Source organism: Emydura macquarii, unplaced genomic scaffold, assembly GCF_026122565.2.
Source record: "Emydura macquarii macquarii isolate MOO-44397 ecotype Brisbane River unplaced genomic scaffold, CSIRO-AGI_Emac_v2 contig_1348, whole genome shotgun sequence".
Classification (NCBI taxonomy): Eukaryota; Metazoa; Chordata; order Testudines; family Chelidae; genus Emydura; species Emydura macquarii.
This window is the reverse complement of record NW_027131485.1, coordinates 2,313,560-2,332,567: the sequence shown is the minus strand read 5'-3', so window position 1 is coordinate 2,332,567 and position 19,008 is coordinate 2,313,560. Positions and strand designations below refer to the sequence as shown.

General features: G+C 50.3%; 1 protein-coding gene across 1 annotated transcript in view; it reads right to left on the bottom strand.

The window, feature by feature from the left end:
- LOC137155253 (retina and anterior neural fold homeobox protein 2-like) overlaps positions 1-19,008 on the bottom strand; it is a 27,599-nt gene extending 8,591 nt beyond the window's left edge. The window contains exons 1-4 of the mRNA XM_067551459.1: positions 18,944-19,008; positions 11,347-11,447; positions 9,617-9,774; positions 8,562-8,700 (exon numbers count right to left, since the gene is read on the bottom strand). Of these exons, the coding sequence (XP_067407560.1) occupies positions 8,562-8,700; positions 9,617-9,774; positions 11,347-11,447; positions 18,944-19,008 (463 nt within the window). The remainder of the gene's footprint in view (positions 1-8,561; positions 8,701-9,616; positions 9,775-11,346; positions 11,448-18,943) is intronic.

The window sequence follows — 19,008 nt, the reverse complement described above, 5'->3', positions numbered from 1 at the left end:
ACTACAAACTCTTTTGTCTTCACTAAGCTCTCACCTCAAGTTAGCTAACGTGAGTTAAGAACACATCTTTTTTTTTCTTAGAGAAGGCCCAATGTGACATGGGAAGCCTGTGATAGAGCAGGGACTTGAGACCCATTGTCCCAAATCTTAGGCTAGTGCCCTAATCCTTCCTCTTGATCTGAAAGGAAAAATGACATCTTAACAACATGAAGAATGTGCCATTAGCCAGATTGTTTCCCTTCCACTCGCAAAGGAACTGTCTGAGCCCTTGCACTGAGAGCAAAAATTCACCGATGGAGCTGTGCCGCGGTCACGCTTTAATGAAGACGCTCTAAGCTGACGGGAGAGCGCTCTCCTGTCAGCATAGTTAATCCACCTCCCCGAGAAGTGGTAGTTACGTCAGCAGGAGCGCTGTCTACACAAGGGGTTAGGTCAGTTTAATTCCATCAACTCAGGGGTGCGTGGATTTTTCACCCCCTGAGCGACATAGTTATACCGATATAGGTCTGTAGGATGGACTGTGTCTGCGTGCCCTACCCCATCTGAATCCTGCTCTGTGAATAGTATCGTTAGAGGTTTATCTCCGCTTTAAAGACATTTCCAATAAACCCTGGAGAGCAAAATCATCGCCACTTTAGATTTTAAAACTATTGATATAAAAAGGGGTAATTGTATTACTTTTATGGTATGTTTTTCATCATTTGCATAATTGCTAAATGCTAATAAGACAATTAGCAATTATTATAGCTTAATAATGAGCCAGCAATAACTGGTCTATTGTATTTTAATGAAATTCTTAATTGTTGCTGGGGGTCCCAAGGTTCTTTTGTCCAATCTCTTTTTCCATTAGAGACACTGTTCACACGAACAAGGCGAGGATAAAGTGGAGAGGCGAGCAGCTACTGTGAAGAGGCAGAAGGGAGTTCTTATAAAAAGCTCTTTTTTTACTTAAAAGGGAGGAATGAAACCTTTGGCCTTTGCTGCTTTAAGGATCCACTTAACCTCTCCCAACCCCATCTCAAAATCCATCGTCATGTTGTGACTTTCAAATGGCATCATCCTAGGCAAATATTACTGTCAGGTGAGGAGGAGGCTTCGGCTGGTTTTCATGTGCCCAGGTATTTACAACGGCAGCCCACGGTGAACAGATTTCATTCACAGTGCCAGCCACGCTGCTCTGAGCTTTGATACCACCACACCAGGCTATGGAAGGAGGGGAACAGACCCCTGGTGAGGAGTCACTGGGAATAGATTTCTCTCGATATCTGGGGCAGAGGCCAGGAAGTGAAAGAGAGGGGCTCGCTCACCCCCTCTCCACACGCACAGAAAAAAGGTCTCTTTTTTTCTTCCTTAGGGTTAGAATGAAAATAACGATGCCTTTAAACATGAAATCCCAGTTTGCTGGCTATTACCAGTGCCAGGTTCCAAGAACAGCCTTTACTTTCCGCCTCATCACATGGCATCTCTAGCCGGCACTGATAGCACTGTGTGATGAGACAAAGGAAAGTCACTTTTGTTCTAGTTCTCCATATGCTTCAGAGACAGCTGCACTCTGAGTCACAAAGACACAGACACAGCTCCTGAGTTAGTCACACCCTCGCCATGGTTCCACCATCGGCACTTCCCCTCCAGTCCCCCCAGTGCACAGCAACAAGTTCTGGTACATCAGGAAACGATTCCCCTAAGCGGCTACTTGCTGTGCAGAGACAAATCCCAAATACACACCTCAGAGCGTGAACACAAGAGACAACCCATGCCACACACACATGCTGAGAACCGTGCAAACAGCACACCCCCCCATGTACACAAGAGTCACCCCGACATACACAAAGCTGAGAAGGGCACAACACATATACTCTACAAAAGACACCATGTCAGTATTGCCAACCCCAAGGATTACAAAACTGAGATCCACGCTTCCCTCCTCCCCCACAAAAAAGAGAGAGATTTTAAATAAATAAAAAAATAAATCTGAGGTTTGTTGTGTTTTCTTCTTGGTGTTTGAGCCTTTAGGGGTCATGTTTTCAATCTTTTCTCCACAATGAGGGCGGGGCTAGAGACGTTAAAAAAAAGAAAAGCTGAGACCCTCATGTAATAACATGACTCCAAGAGCTGGGGCTTTAAGAAAAATATCAAGTAGCACAAATCGCAGGAGCTGGCAACACTACATTTTTCTCATGTAAACCCGTGAGCCTAGGAGCTGGAGCTTTAGGAAAAACAGCAAACATCATGAGATTTGCAATAAAATCAAGAGAATTGGCAACAACACACACCCACACACCAGGTATATCCTTCCCCTGCATCTATTAGAGCCTGCTATGGAACAAGCTTGTATGAGCGCAGTTTTCAAAGGAGCCTCAGGCGGGTCTCTAATTTTGCGCATGTCAGCACTGACGTGAGCATGTTGGGAATGTATTAGCTCTCTCACACACACACAAGCAGCAGAATTGACATTCGCAAAACTCATCTGCACTGGGTGAATATTCACTAGTGGGGATTTGCCTGCCCTCTCCTTCCAAAAACACATGGGCAAGAGACAGTGTGGGCACAAGGGGAGGCCACGGTTTGAAAATGCGGCCCGCGGACAACTGAGCAGACTGAAACGCCATTCAAACAGTCAGGAGACAAAGGTGCCGATGCGCTCTCCCCTGAAGTAACAGAGCAGCAAAGGCGGCTAGCCAGAGCATGAAGATTCGAATGCACCAGAACAGACACAGAGCAGCATTGGGAAGCAGAGGGCAGGAAGAGATGGGGGAGGTGAGATGTCAAATAAAAGGACAGAAACCGAGGATTAATTTTTTTTTTTCATTTATTTTCTAAAAGAAAAGGGACAGAGTTTCCTATTATTTATTGGCTGTTTTGAGATAATGCCCCCCGCAGGATGCCACCGCGCTAGGCACTGTACAAACATGCAACCAAGAAACCGTACTTGCCCTGCTGATTGTCAGAGAGTAGCCTTTGGACTGGCGATCTAGGCACAGGGCTGGGAAGAGATTCACACAGGCAGGGCTGCCGTAACTTATAATAGCAGTAAGAGCTGTTGTGGCTTCTTTCTCTTTCGCACAGATTCTCCCACACTTGCAGGCCCTGAAAGGACAAGCATGCGTGTATGCTTACATGCGTGTGCCCGCCTGCAAACATACAAGTGCATGCATGCTGACACACTCCCATATACCTGCACACCCAGGCATTTACATGTGCACAGATAATGATCTCTGTTATCATTCAGCCACCTGGCTCTTCAGCATTGGGATTTTCCACATGCTGCATGAGTGGCATTCATGTATTCTGCAACTAGCGTTGCTGGCTGCTCTGTTCTCATTGGTCAGCTCAGAAATTTCCTCTCGCCCACAAATTCTGCCTTTGGAAACGCTTTTCTTCACTTCTGTGCATTGGGCAACTCAAGAAGGAAACACATGATTCTTAGCCCACGTCTGACTCAGATTCCTGGCCTGGTTTCTTTGCTCTCTGATCAGTAGGGGACAGAGAGGGAGTTTCCACTATACAGGGTGTGACTCTAGAACATGTCTATGGACCAATTTCTTGTCTAGGACTTATTTGATCATCATCCAACAGGAAGAAAAAGCTAATCACTTTAAAGGCAGCGGCATTGCTAATCATCCAATACTTCTGCTCAGCATCTGACATCAAAAAGACGTGGTACAGACCATGAATGTGGAGGCGTGCCAGCTCATCGGGTCTGGTTGAGTGTGCATTGTGCTTCCCCTTTCATCTTACTTTACTTCCCCCCCTTTCATTCATCACAGGATCATTCATGAGTATCAGAAATGCAAAGGCTTTTAGGAGGTGGAAGGATCGGGCACCTGGTCCCCACAGCACGTGCAGAATTGGGCCTCACCGTACAGTCTGTCTCATCTGTCTATGGCTATGCTGGAGCATTTTGGTCAGACAAGAACTGATGAGGAAAAAAGGCTCCCCTGCACCCCCACTAGCCCTATGCTAGGACCATTGACATTGAGTCAGCTTCTGGGGTGAGGAAGGGAAAGGCTGAGCCAGATACTCCCCCACACAGACAATGGGATGACTGAAGGACAGATGTTATGCCCTCTGTAAAGCAGTCAGCTCTGGTTACTGCCAGGCCCCTGCTCCCCCAAATGACACTGCTGTGGAATCTCCCGCACCTCAGCACCTCACAGTGTTTGCCTAGAAGCAAATGTCCAGCCACTGGTGAATTTGGGCATTTCACAATTTCTCACCTCACCCAGGCCAGGCACCTGCCAAGGAGCTGTGACACCCGCAGAACCTGGACACCCTCTGGTGTTCGTGAAGGGAATAACACAAGGCCCTGTGTTGAAACCATGGACGGAGACCCTGGCTCTGGGCAGCGGATGAGAACTCCACATGGGCCCCAAGAGCCATGCTATAATAGTGTGAAGCTCAGGAGTCTGCCTGCTTTATACTTCTACACTGTCAGCACACAGCGGAGGGTCCCCATTCTACTGCCTGGACTCCCCTGAGGGCTCCCAGGCCTCAGATATGCATCAAACGCAGGCTCATTGCATCAGAGCACGTGACAGAAATAGCCTGACCTGAAGAAGTGTCCCTGACCCAGAGCAGAGAGGCGATGATGATCCCGCTGCTACCAATATGCTAATGCGAGTGTTCTAGGGAAGGGATCTTGAGAAATAAACATGGGACAGGAAATGAATGGGTCTGCCCCTGCTCAGATATGGAAGGATTTTAACCAGGGTGTCTTAGACCCAAAGTCTCAGCACACGCTGCTGTCGCAGTTCAGTGCAGCTGCTGGGCAGTGTAATGTAGACGCCAACCAGAGAGAAGGGAGTTCAGGCATCAGCTACCAAACACCAAGTGCGCTCAGAGATGGACAAATGACAAGGCTGGACAATGGCCCTCAGCTGGCTTGGGAAGCCCCTTTAGTGCCTCTGATGCTCCCTTGCTCCATTCACAGAGACTATAACCCCCTGAAGAAATGGTTAGCGCAGGGTTGGCAACCTTAACAAAGGGCCATGCCCAATCTTTACCCTGCCCCTCTCCCAGTGCTGGCGGCAGTGTCTGCGCCAGGTCTGCAGCCCCCGTTCTGGAGGCTGTATCCGCGCTGGAGGCAGGTTTGCAGCCCCCGTTCCAGCAGCTGTGTCAGCGGTGAGTACGAAGTAGCGTGGCTCCGGCCAGGGCACCACATGCCACTCAAAGTTAGCATGTGTGCCACTTTTGGCACGCATGCCACAGGTTCCTGACCCCTGGGTTACCGTCTTTGTTTGGGAGCAAAGGTCCAAGGCCTAGAGGTTGGAGAGGTAAGGGGGAGGAGGGAAGAGACTGACATCAGCATCATTTTCAGGCACTATCAATCACATCACATAATGGCAGACAGTTAAAAAGTAACAATTTTTAAGTGCTTATGTGCAAATGCTAGAAGTCTAAATACAAAGATGGGTGAACCTGAGTGCCTCCTATTAAATGAGGATATTTATATAATAGGCAACACAGACACTTGGTGGAATGAGGATAGTCAATGGGACACAGTAATACCAGAGTACAAAAGATATCAGAAGGACAGAATAGGTCATCCTGGTGGGGGAGTGGCACTATATGTGAAAGAAAGCATAAGTCAAATGAAATAAAAATCTTAAATGAATCAAACTGTGCCATAGAACCTCTATGGGTAGTAATTCCATGCTTGAATAATAAAAATGTAGCAGTAGGGATATACAACCATCTAACCAGGATGGTGATAGTGATTGTGAAATGCTCAGGGAGTTTAGATAGGCTATACAAATTAAAAAACTAAATCATAATGGAGTATTTCAACTATCCCCATATTGACTGGGTACATGTCACCTCAGGACGGATAAAGTTTCTTGACACCTTAAATAACTGCTTCTTGAAGCCGCTAGTCCCAGAACCCACAAGAGGAGAGGCAATTCTTGATTTAGTCCTAAATGGAGCACAGGATCTGGTCCAAGAGGTGAACATAGCTGAACTGCTTGGTAATAGTGACCATAACATAATAAAATGTAACAGCCCTGAGGGGGAGGGAAGGGGATGACACCAAAGTAGCAAAGTTTCAGAAAGGGAAACCAAACAAAAATGAGGAAGTTAGTTAAACAGAAATTAAAAGGTATAGTGCCAAAAGTGAAATCCCTGCAAGCTGCATGGAATTTTTTAAAAAGACGCCATAATAGAGGCTCAATTTAAATGTATACACCTAATTAAAAAACAGACCAAAAAAGTGCCATCATGGCAAAACAAAGTAAAAGAAGCAGTTAAAGGCAAAAAGGCATTTTTTAAAAAGTGGAAGTTAAATCCTATTGAGGAAATAGAATGGAGCATACACTGGCAAGCGAAGTGTAAAAATACAATTAGGAAGGCAAAAAAAAGAATTTGAAGAACAACTAGCCAAGACTCAAAAAGTAACAGCAAAAACACTTTTGAAGTACATCAGCAGCAGGAAGCCTGCTAAATAAGCAGTGGGGCAACTGGACAATCGAGATGCTAAAGGAGCACTCAAGGAACATGAGGCTATTGCGGAGAAACTAAATGAATTCCTTGCATTGGTCTTCACGGCTGAGGAGGTGAGGGAGATTTCCAAAGCTGAGCCATTCTTTTTAGATGACAAATCTGAGAAATTGTCCCAGATTGAGGTGTCATTAGAGGAGGTTTTGGAACAAATAGATAAATTAAATGGTAACAAGTCACCAGGACCAGATGGTATCCACCCAAGAGTTCTGAAGGTACTCAAATGTGAAATTGCAGAACTACTAACTGTGGTATGTAACCTATCATTTAAATCAGCTTCTGCACCAGATGACTGTACTAGCTAATGTGACGCCAATTTTTTAGAAAGGCTCCAGAGGCGATGCTGGCAATTACAGGCCGGTAAGCCTAACTTCAGTACCAGGCAAATTGGTTGAAACTATAGTAAAGAACAGAATGATCAGACACATAGATGAATACAATTTGTTGGGGAAGAGTCAACATGGTTTTTGTAAAGGGAAATCATGCCTCACCAATCTACTAGAATTCTTTGAGGGGGTTCAACAATCATGTGGACAAGGGTGATCCAGTGACTATAGTGTACTGTACTTAGATTTTCAGCAAGCCTTTGACAAGGTCCCTCACCAAAGTTTCTTAAGCAAAGTAGGCGGTCATGGGGTAAGAGGGAAGGTCTTTTCCTGGCTCAGTAACTGGTTAAAAGATAGGACACAGAGGGTAGGAATAAATGGTGCGTTTTCAGAATGGAGAAAGATAAATAATGATGTCCCCCAGGGGTCTGTACTGGGACCAGTACTGTTCAACGTATTCATAAATGATCTGGAAAAAGGAGTAAACAGTGAGTTTGCAAAATTTGCAGATAATACAAAACTACTCAAGATAGTTAAGTCCAAAGCAGACTCTGAAGAGTTACAAAGGGATGTCACAAAACTGGTGACTGGACAACAAATGGCAGATGAAATTCAATGTTTTGGAAAACATTGGAAACATCATCTCAACTATACATATAAAATGATTGGGTCTAAATTAGCTGTTACCACTCAAGAAAGAGATTTTGGCGTCAATGAGGATAGTTCTCAGAAAACATCTGTTCAATGTGCAGCAGCTGTCAAAAAAGCTAACAGAACGTTGGGAATCCATAGGAAAGGGATAGATAAGACATAAAATATTGTGTATTGTCTCCTTAGAAATCTATGGTATGCCCACATCTTGAATACAGCATACAGATCCGGTCACACCATCTCAGGAAAGATATATTGAAATTGGAAAAGGTACAGGAAAGGGCAACTAAAATGATTAAGGGTATGGAAAAGCTTCCAAATGAGGAAAGATTAATAATACTGGGACTTTTCAACTTGGAAAAGAGACAACTAAGTGGGGAGATATGATAGAGGTCTATAAAATCATGACTGGTGTGGAGGAAAGTAAATGAGGAAGTGTTATTTACTCTCATAATACAAAAACTAGGGGTCACTAAATTAATTAATAGGCAGCAGGCTTAAAAGGAACAAAATGAAGTATTTCTTCACACAATGCACAATCAACCTGTGGAACTCCTTGCCAGAGGATGTTGTGAAGGCAAAGACTATAACGGGGTTCAAAAAAGAACTAGGTAAGTTCTTGGAGGATACGTCCATCAATGGCTATTAGCCAGAACAGGCAGGGATTGCTGTTTGCCAGAGGCTGGGAATGGCCGATGGGATGGCTCACTTGATGATTACCTGCTCTAGTCATTCCTTCTGGAGCACCTGGCATTGGCCACTGTCGGAAGACAGGACACTGGGCTAGATGGACCATTGGTCTGACCCAGTATGGCCTTCCTATGTTCTTATGTGTGGTCCAACACCCAGCTGGGTCTGGGTCTGAGTCAGGCTGCTCGTGAGCTGCAGGGGGCTCGATTTCAGCCTCATGGTCTCGTGCCTCGACCTGCAAGTTGGCAGTGCTGCAAGAGCAAATTTCCTCTGGCTTTGGCCTCCCGGTGGCCTCAGCTCCCCTGTACAGGGGAGGCCCAGGAGGGGTCTGTGCTTTGGGGCCAGTGCTTGGCCAGTGATCTGTGTCTCCTTCCATTTTTCCTGCTCCAGAGCTCTTACTTGAACCTTTGATTTCCTGGGAGACTTGGGGCTTCTTGTCTCCCGAGGAAGACGAGTCCCTAGTGAGGGGTCCATCTGGAGCTCGTCCCTGCAGTTTCAGTTGTCTCCTCATCTTCGCCCTGCGGTTCTGGAACCAAACCTAGGGAAAACCAAAGGAAAACAGGCATTAACAAACCATTTCATAGGCACTGGACAGGGCCATTTTTCCTGCCTTCACTTTCACATAGGGTTTATAAACCATGGGGTTTATAAAGCATCCATCCTGCATCTGTCTCCACGGGCTGCAAGAATCCGGACAGAGATGGGTACACAAGTAACGGGTTTTTTTTAAACCAAAACAGAAATTTCAGATCACGTCACATAATGGGGGGGTGGGGGGGGAATCTCATTTTGCCCACAGCAGATTCTTGAGCCCCCCAGTCAGTGCGAGAGGGAGAATCCCCACTCCCCTTTGCACCCCGAGCCAGGGAACTGGACACTTTCACACGGGGGCCCTGCTCACCACTCCCTGCCTCATGATCTGGGGCTCCAGAAAAAGCTGGGGGACACAAGCACCTCTCTTACTCCAAGCCGGATGAGAGCCTCAAGCCTCATTTCCCCACACTGGTCACTCCAGAAATGGGAGGGATCCGTTGCCCTGGTTCTGCAGAGCCATGGCGAATGGCAGCCAAGCTCTGGGTAGGGCAGCTGTCAAAGCCGAGGTGAGATGAGGGAAAACGCAGGCTAGAGAGCAGGGGCCGTGCTGGGTAGATCCGACAGGCTCACACTGCCCCCACCATGCAGCTGGGAGACATTCCCCACTTGAACCATTTCCCAATCCTAAGAGGAGATCTGATCCTTATCCCAGCTCTCCCCCATGACAGACTCTCTCCCACCTGTCCTGACCTGTGGCTGCAGAGTTCCTGCCACCGGAGCCAGTGGACAGCAGAGCTGATCCTGTCATCTAAAGGCTGCCTCCCGCCTCTTACCTTCCCCTGCCCGAGGTGGGCTCCTCCGTCACCAGTGCCATTGGCAAGGATTAGCCTGGAGCTCAGTGCCCCGCGAGCGCCCGGTACCTGAACCCTGGCCTCTAGCAGGTCTAGCCGGAGAGCTAGGGCCTCCCTCATGAAGACGTCAGGGTAGTGTGTGGTCTCAAAGGCCGATTCCAGCTCCTCCAGCTGCCAGCTGCTGTAATTGGCTCGGGTTCTTCTCTGCTTCAGAGGCCGAGTTTCCTCTGGAGGAAAACGAAGTCAGCCACGGTGGCCGCAAATGAGCGACTGCTACTCACCGTAGCCTCCCCTGGGCACCGTGCTAGCCCTGCCCCCTCCCCTGGGCACTGTCCACCCCTCCTTTCCCCACTGACGAAGAATTAGCCCCGTGCCCTCTCATGCACCGCCTGCCCCCTTATCAGGGCGTCTGTCTCTCGTCATTGAGACCGAGACCTTTCCATCAAACACACGAGGCGACCCCTCAAGAGATTTTAAGTCTAAAAAGCCTTCACCCCTCAGCATCCATATTTCATTCAGCTGATTGCACCTGGGCCATTTCCCGGTGCCACCAGACACGACTCGCCCTCACCATCCAAACTGAAATGCTTTATGGGGTGTTCATACGTAACCTCCTGAGAGAAATACCAGAAACAGTAACAGCAGCCATGCCAGCATCTTCAGGTGACAATGAATAATAGGTTCCCTTGCTGACCCCTCTCCCTGTCTGTGTCTGTAAATATACACATGCACTTCTGCCTCATGCCTTCCCTCCGTCTATCTGGGGTACCTCTGCAGCCCCCATCCCTGTAGAGTCTGAGGGCTTCCTGAGCTCGAACATATTTCGGTGGGTTGGGTGGCAGTAAGGTTATCATCTGTATAGTACTAGTGCCCTGGAGCCCCAGCCAGGGACCAAGACCCCATTGTGCTAGGTGCTGTACAAACACAGAACAAAAAGACAATCAGCTTGCACTTGGGATGCTGTCACAGGGTAGTTGGTCCCTGTGGGTGAACTAAGCCCAGCTCCCCTGGACCAGAGCAGATGTGCCCGATCCAGCCAATTAAAGAGGCTTAGCTTCACCTAGGCTTATCAAGGGCTGCTAGTGGCAGCTGGACAGAGACAGGCTGCACTTTGGGGAGGGAAAGCCACACCGGAGTGGAGCTAACTCCAGTGCTGGGTACCCGGGGCAAGGGGCTCATGGAAGCAACCCTGGGGCAGTTGCTCCAGGAAGGGAGCAAAACTGACTGAAACTGGGGAAACTGCCAGGGGCAACAGAGCCAGAGGTCGCGGGGAAGCGTGGCCCGGAGGCCAAGAAAGAAGTTAAAAGGCTGTTTTCTGGTTTTTCACTACCCTCTGTTCAGAAAATAAACCTGCTTGAAAAGCCTGGGCATGGCCGCGCGCGCTTTGGGGGCTGGGCACGTAACACAGAAGAGGCAAAGCCACCAATGAGCACAGCAGGTCTCTGGGGCCAGTCACACAGCCCTGCTCTGTCAAGGGCTTTGCATACGATACATGATAGCGCAGAAATCTTTTAAGGCAGGGTGAGGTTTATTTTGGTTTTTTATTAGCACTACCTTTTGTATCCTTTCACTGGCCACAGTAGCTGGAGTCCAGCTGGGCAGGGTCCAGAGAGAGAGGACAATGACAAACCAAGACATTTTCAAAGCCTCTGAACTGAACCTCTCTCCTACACAATCGTGTTGCATTGATTTTAAATTCCCGTATCTCCGGACTTTCCCAGGGCGGGGCTCAAAGCAAGGACTTTGCTGGAAACTGGGGCATTTACCTCTGTCCACTGGGGTCCCTTCGTCTAGCTTACCTGAAAAGTCGTCCAGCATCCCCAAACCTGCACCTTGGCTCGCCAGCAGCAGTGCTTGTTTGCAGGGCTCCGGGGGGCTGCAGGGCTGGAAGAGCGGGTAGCTGAAAAGAGGAGCTGGGAGGACAAGGCTGCAGACAGGAGCGGATGCAAGCTGGGCCGAGAAAGCAGGGCTATAAAAGTGAGATGCAGCTGGGAGCGAAGACACCATGTATTCTGGCCCGAACATCCTCCACTAGGGACACGAGCAGAGCTGCTGCACCTGGGTGGAAAGGAGATGTTGATGGAGGTGGAGGATTCCTGCCTTTCTGGCCCATGAGAATCCCACTGCATCCACCAGGGGGAGGGGAAATGTGAAAGAGCCTTGCCCCCTGGGGAGACCTGACTCCGGTTACACTGTAGTCCAGATTAACCAAGGAGACACTGCTCATGCAAGCAAGCCATTGGCTGACCCCAGAGTCCCTGCTGGATCAAAACACTGGGAAAGGGAGTCACAGGTGGCACCTCAGCTGCCTTGGGCAATCTGCTAGACAGTGGAATGGTACACTCGGAACTGCAACAGACTGTAACCAGGCAAAACAATGGAGCAGGTTTCCAAGGTTCAGATGGCTCCATAGTTTGGCCCTTCCCAGTCATCGTCTCTGTTTCAGACCCTGGGGTGGTCAGCAGGTCCAGCCCCACTGATTTCAACAGCGAGGCAGGAGGTAGAGCAGGGGCAGACTGCAGTAAAGAAAGGGGCTTTTGTACACGTGGTGGGGGGATAGAGGGGAGTGGGTGAAAACTAGCCAGACCTGAGCGCTGAGATCCAGGTTGTGCTGAAAACTGAATCAAGCCTGGCAGTTTCAGCCTCCCATTGCTGCACATTTGTCCCTATTATAAAGCAAGGAGCCATCAGGTCTCCTTTCACTTGGAGCTGCTGCTCTCAGTATCATTGCACAGGTGCCTCTGGGAAACAGCCTCCCTGTCCGTGCCCGTTAGCACGCACGCATCCAGACAGCTTGAAAGCGGACAGATGGGTGTGGAAAATGCTGCCCGTAACAAGCTGCAACAGATCTTACGATGCAGGAGGAAAATCAAAGCAGGGTAAATGCAAATTCCTTTGGGGGGTTGGTGCTTAGGCGGCCTGCAGCTGGTTGCATCTCACATGAAATCACATAGCAATGAGATCAGAGAGTTGATCAAGCCGGGGCAGACCGCACCATCCACCCTTTGCCCCTGCCATGAGCACCCCAGCACCTGATGCCAGGGCTTTGTTTCATGGACAATGAGGAACAAACAACTCAAGATTGAAGAAAGTGGAACTCCAGGATCTGGGAGACCCTCCTGTTGGGTTAAATAATCTGGTGATCAAACATGAGGATCCGATCCTCCAGGGGCTGGGAAGCTCTCTGGGGAGGTTGCCAGGACACTATCAAGCTCAGTCAGCCAGCGGTCTGGGGAGAACTAGTATAGGAATTGGTGTGCAAGGGTCAGATCAACAGACTGCTGCATCTGACCAGGCTGCCCATCTCTGACACAGGCCAGGACCCAGATGGTGCAGAGCAAGGAGTGAGAAGCCCCGAACAGAGACACTCTGGAATGACTTGCCCATATATCTTCCTGCCCCCAGCAGCTAGAGGTTGGGCCATGCTCCGAAGCAGGAGGGGATGGGTTCTCTGATTGGAGGATTTTGGATAATGGGGGGAGCTGGCTTAGAAGCCTGAAGACTACAGAGTTGCTTGCTCCTGAAGGAGACTTCAGAGCCTGCCATCTGATCTCCCTCTCCCCCTGGTGAGAGTGGCAGCCACTTTCAGCATGGCCTGGGTGCTGGGCAGGATCCCAGCACCCAAGACTTGAGGGAAGGATTGAGACTGCAGCCTGTGTCACATACGGATGTCCTGGCGAGCTGGCTGGCTCTGCTGGGTCCTGATAGTTGGGACAACCAGACTTCAAAGGCAGATGGCCAGATGCAGCCACAATGATCCAGACCTTGCTCCTCTGACACTCCTGTGGAGGGAGCATAATCCGGTTTCAGTTCACGGCTGGCAGATAATCGTGGCTGTACTGCATCCTGCTCGTTTGTCAGCTCGGAGGCAACATCGGAATAGACTCGCGACACTGGGGTGTTTCAGGTCCTAGCCAAGGCCAGTACACGTGGAATATCAAAGCTGAACAGAGATCTCTTCAACCGCCAAGCGCGTCTGGGGTCAGTTCAAGGTTTCTAGCAGGGAGAGAGAGACAGGACGGTTCTCGAGCCAAACCACCTTGCCCATCCCCTAAAGAAAACCATGCCAATTTTTGTTCGTTACTTATATAGCATCTGCAGCGTGCTGGGCAATCTACAATATTCACTCAATGCCAACACTGTGACCATGAGGGAGCCCAACTTCCACCCTCCAGCAAACCACAGAGACATGAAATTTCGGGAGGATAAGTTACCAGCTGAGAAGTGGGGGAGAGAAAGAGAGAAATGAGTTCATCTGCCCAGGAGGGGAGAGGAAATGCCCCACCCCAAAGCTAATTTCACCCCTTCACTCCTCAGCATTAATAGGACATTGAGGAGAGGAAAGTCCCACCCTGGCACTAACAGGATTCCTTCTCCGATTAGCACTGCCCAGAACATCCTCTTCTGAAGAGGCTAAGTCAGCCCAAAAGGAGGGAACTGCCCCTAGGAACATGGCAATCTTGAGCCAGACTCTGCTCCAGGTGGGTGTGAGGTCACAGAAGCTGAAGAGGAAGATGTATTTCAATAGGCAGGATGACACTGGGCATGACCCCCGGCATCAGCCCCACGCTCAGAGCATCTCTTCCCCACTGAGGTCCTCCCCATCTTACCAGCACTGAGATCTGCGGAGCTGAGTCTTGGACAGGTGAGTTCAGGTGTACTGGAGGATTTGGGGTGCTGTCTGCAATAATCCAGGTACGTCCAGGAACAAAGTGGAGACTGGCCCTCACCAAAAACTGACGTGAGGTTCCAATTAAATGACTGTGGTGGTCAGGATGGAGGTTTCCATATGTGTCCAGTGAAATATAGAGATGGTCTGTACTTGCCCAGGTGTGTCCATTTAAGAGGCAAACTGCAGATTGAGTCTCTGATCACCCGTCTCCAGCAGGTGTGAAATAAAGAAACTTTTTACCTGAAGCCTCTTCTCTAAGGCCCTCCTTTCCCCTCCCTCACATGCCCCTTCAGACACTAAATTGATTTCTTCACTTCAAAGAAACTCCTCAATCAATTAGAGGGAAGCGTGAGCGGGGATTGAATTTCCTAGTAAATATGCCCACTAATGGCTCCCTAGCAGTGACCCAGAAAAGCTGTCTCACCTGCAGGAGTTCTCAGAGCTCTAAACAGGAGACAGGAAGAACGACCACCAAGATTTCGGCTGAGCCAAATGAGACATATTTGAAGCTACCTGCACTTTACATGGTATCATATTCACTGTGGAGGGAGCCCTACGCTTTCCAGTCAAGAACAGATTCTCCTGCTCCTGTCCTGCCTCCATCACTGTCTCTCCATTTACACAGATTTCTCTCCATTGGGAACAAAGCCAGGATATTCTGCCCTCCAGAATTATCCCCTGCCTAAAACCCCTGGGCATTTCTCCTACTGTTTATTTCCAGTTGGATTTTGCTCAGCTTCTCCAACAGCTACAGTATTAATATTGCTGTTGTGAATTTGCAGGAAGAATAAAGAACAACTAATGACAGTGTCCAACAACAACAAGAAGGAACTGTCAGTGACTATAAACGAAGAGCAAGAGATAGTGGAGCCCAGTGCTCATTGGAGCAGGGGTAGAAGAAACCTGGGAGTATGACGAGAGAACTGAGAGCTTGGTTGGCCAAAGGAACCAGAAGCTAAGGACAGAGGTCACTGGTTTTAACAGGGGCAAAGGCCTGGGAGCAGTTAGAGGACATGGCTCTTGGGTGTAGCTACAGCCCCAGAGGTGCTTGTGATTAGAGATGGGAGAACAAACAACAGAAAGCAGTAAAGGACGTGGTTTGGGCTGACTAGGGCCGAAGACCCAGATGCAGCTGAAGTCTATGGTGCAAGGACATCTGGAGACAAAGGACTGGGAACTTGAGCAGAACAAAGCCTGTGGAAACGTGCATCAAAATGTTGGGCTGGCTACAGCTAAGGAACACACCTTCTTGCGTCTGAGGAGCGAGGGTCTTTGTACCATTTGGACAGTGCAGCTTAAATTCTTGGTGTCGCCAAGCTCCATTGCTCCAGCCCCTCTGGGAGCACATTGGCTATACAACATGAGAGCCACGGGGGCTGTCTGGGGTCAATCTTTGTGCTGCTATGATGAGGTGCCAGAGCTGCCTGGGCTTCTGGGGCTCACAGCACGCTCGGCAGGGCTGGGTCCAAGGGCCAGCGTTTGAGATTTGATTGCTCACAAAGACTCCCCTGCTCCCTTTCATGGGGAGGGCTGCCGTGACTCAGGCTTACTTCTCTCAGCTGGCTACGCTGGGCTAGAGATCCCCCCTAGAACTGAACACGGGGACCAGAGCCAGTGAGACCTTCTGAGTCTTTCCCCAGAAAGTCCTCTAGCCCCAGGGAGGCCCAAGGTCCCGTCTGTCTCTCGCAGCTTTCCCTTTCTGACCTGCCACCTCCATCCCCACTACAGGATGCCGTCCTGCCTGTCACTGAAAGCAGGTAGGGCCCGTCCCTGGAGTGCCCCCTCCCGGGGATGGCGTTTGAACCGTAACCGCATCCCAAGCAGCGCACAGATGACAGCAACTAATTCAATTGCTTCCATTACCAAATGGCTGCCTCCTCCCCTCCCCCCCCAGCCTGGACACCCCACTGCTGCCAGATGGAGGGCCTGTCTCTGTCCTACTAACTCCAGGCCACCCAAGAGCAGTACAATACAGTCCCTGCTTAGAGTGCCTCCTCCCCCCACTCCCCCCGTTGTCCAGTTGCCAAGGAATGAATGACAGCCCTTCGCTGGCCCAAGGAACCTGCTCACTTGCCCACTCTGAGCACAGCTGCCGGGCTCAAAACGTGCGAGATGTTTTACAGCCAGGGAACAATTGGCCCATCCCACCTGACCAGAGGAAGCGTGTGTGGTGGCCTGAGTGTAGGCACAAAGCCAGGCTGTTAATCCAAGAGCTCTCACTTACAGAGATCTCCCCATCTCTTGGCCCATTACTCGTGGCTGTTGTTCACCCCACTTGGCTCCCCCACATCTCCCACTGTATTCAGAGCCGCATCAGTTGTCCTAGACACCAGAGGCACGTGGCTGTGCTATCAGCCTCCCAGTAGGTCTAAACAATCCACTTCTGGCCAGGGGGTGATTTTACCTGTACCACGTACAGGATGGGGGCAGGAAAGTTGGATACCACTCCTGGTATAATTAGAACCGAACCGTCTGCAGTGGGACATTTCCAAGCAGGTTAGAGACTGAACTTGTGCATCTTCTGTAGCAAAGGATGGTGCAGGAGCAGGAAGAGGCGGGGCCAGGCAACCTAATGGCTTGGTGCCATTTCCCATTGCTAGGAGGTGGAGAACTTTGAGATTTCACTTGTAAAATAAGAACAATGGAGGATTTCTTCTTCCCTTCTATGAGCAAAGCCCAGAAGCCAGTGCAGCCTGGAGCAGGGAGGAGAGGTTATCCTCCTGATCCATAACAACGCACTGATGCGGGGAATACATTACATGCTATGTTCTCTGCAGCCTGTAGGAGAGGACACTGGACTGATTGTAATTTAGCTCCTTGTTTCCCCTCACGAGCCTCCTTTCCACTAGGACAGGTGCCTTCTTCAAGCAGGTGTGGACCCCATCTCTAGCAGAAACGTGTCCTGAATGTGGAAGTGCAGAGCTCGGAAGGCAAAGCAAAGGCCTTGCAGGTGTGAGAGAACACCAGAGCAGAAAGTAACGGCCTCCCACAGTGATGGCCCTGAATGACGGGGACACAAATGGGTGGGAGACACGAGCTTCGGTCTCTTCCACCAACAGAAGTTGGTCCAACAGAAGATATAACCTCGTCTCTCTCTCATGTCCTGGGACCAACATGGCTACAACAACACTGCCATGGACACCAGGGCTGAGCGTGCATCATATTGTGACACCCTCACTCTGCCTGGGTGCTTGCAGTCAGCTGAAAGCACAGGGAAGCTGCAGAAAAAGCTCTGCTTTGATGCACGTAAATCGTTATAGCCCCAGGGACCACATTCCCCTCACTGGGCCTTGGAACCGGCCGGAAGGCAATAGTTGGGCGCGTGCTCGTACCAATGATCAGCCTCCAGCACTAATGCTGTCCGAGGCAGCCCAGGCAGATTTATCATGATTAAAGCTGTCCAGGGCAACACCTGAATGATTAGCCCTTGATTTTGTTTGGATCCTATTGTGGGCACTAACGTCTCACTCTGAAGCTGCAGTAGGAGTGAACGGTCTAATAAAAACTACCGTTAGTTTTCTCGCAAGAGAGAAATAATCTCCATCATGGGAAACCTTTGCTGCTGCTGCTGCCTGGTGTTTGGAGGAGGATTTGTAACCCGGCCATTGCTGTAACAGTGAAGGAGCGACACCTGGTCTTGAGAAGGAATTTGCCTTGCTTTGAAAGGACACAGGCGTAAAGCTGAGCTGGGCAACAGGGAGTCTGGCTAATCGGTGGGGCTTTAGAAACACTGGGGAGAGGGAGCGGGAAGGGAGGGACAAGACACTGGAAGGGAGCTAGAGCAGGAAGGAGGCCATGACAGACAGGAAAGGACAGAGCTAGGAGGAATGGGTGGGGAAGGGAAAGAAAAGGAGCAGAGCAGCGGGAGGAGTGTGTGCGTGTGAGACAGAGCCTGTGCAAGAGACGGAGACTGAGGGGAGTGTGCGCATGGAGTGGCACTGGCCGGTGGGCCTAGCAATGCTCTTAGCAGTCAGCCTCTCGTCTCCTGGGAGGGCATGGGGGAAGTGAGTGTCTCACATTGAGGAGGGAGCAGGCTCCCCGGCAGGGTCTCCCAGCTGCTCCCTCTGCATGAGAAGAGCCAGCCACCACCAGCCTCCCCCCGGCAATCTCTGCTATGGCAGAGCCCAGAGCCACGGCAGGAGTCTGGTTTGTTAGTGTGGCTACTGCAGAAAGTGCAGCAGTGATCCTGCCTCTCCTCCTCCAGCACGGGCAGGGTCCCTGGGCCCTCCCATTGCCTCTCGGGGCCAAGCCCCAGGCTTCACTGGCCCTGTGAGAATGTGTGAGGGGCTGCATCTCACACCCGCTGCTCTTTCAAACCCCTTCGCCCTCCATGTGCCACAGAACAGGGCGGGAGGGCAGAAAACGGATGAGAGGGGCAGGGATGGGGTGGGGGTGGGGGTGAGAGGCGGGTGTGCGCTGCAGGACAGGACTGAGGTGCACAAGCAGAGAACGGGCAGAACTTGACATGCTGGGCCAGAGGCAGGTGAGAGGAGCGGGCCAGACCCAGCCCTGGCTGTGCCTGCCTCAGACTTTATCATCAAACCTGCTGCCGTTTCTCTCACATTCTCCTTCCTGAGGCTACGTCTGCCCTTAAACGGCTGCAGCGGCACAGCTTCAGCTAGACACTCACTACAGCGACCAGAGGGGGTCTCCCCTCCCTGCAGTTAATTCACCTCCCCGGCGGCTGCAGCTAGGTCAACAGAAGAATTCTTCCATCCACCTACCGCTGTCTACCTGGGAGGGTTGGATCAGCGTAACGGGGGCTCTCCGGGGTGTGGATTTTTGACAT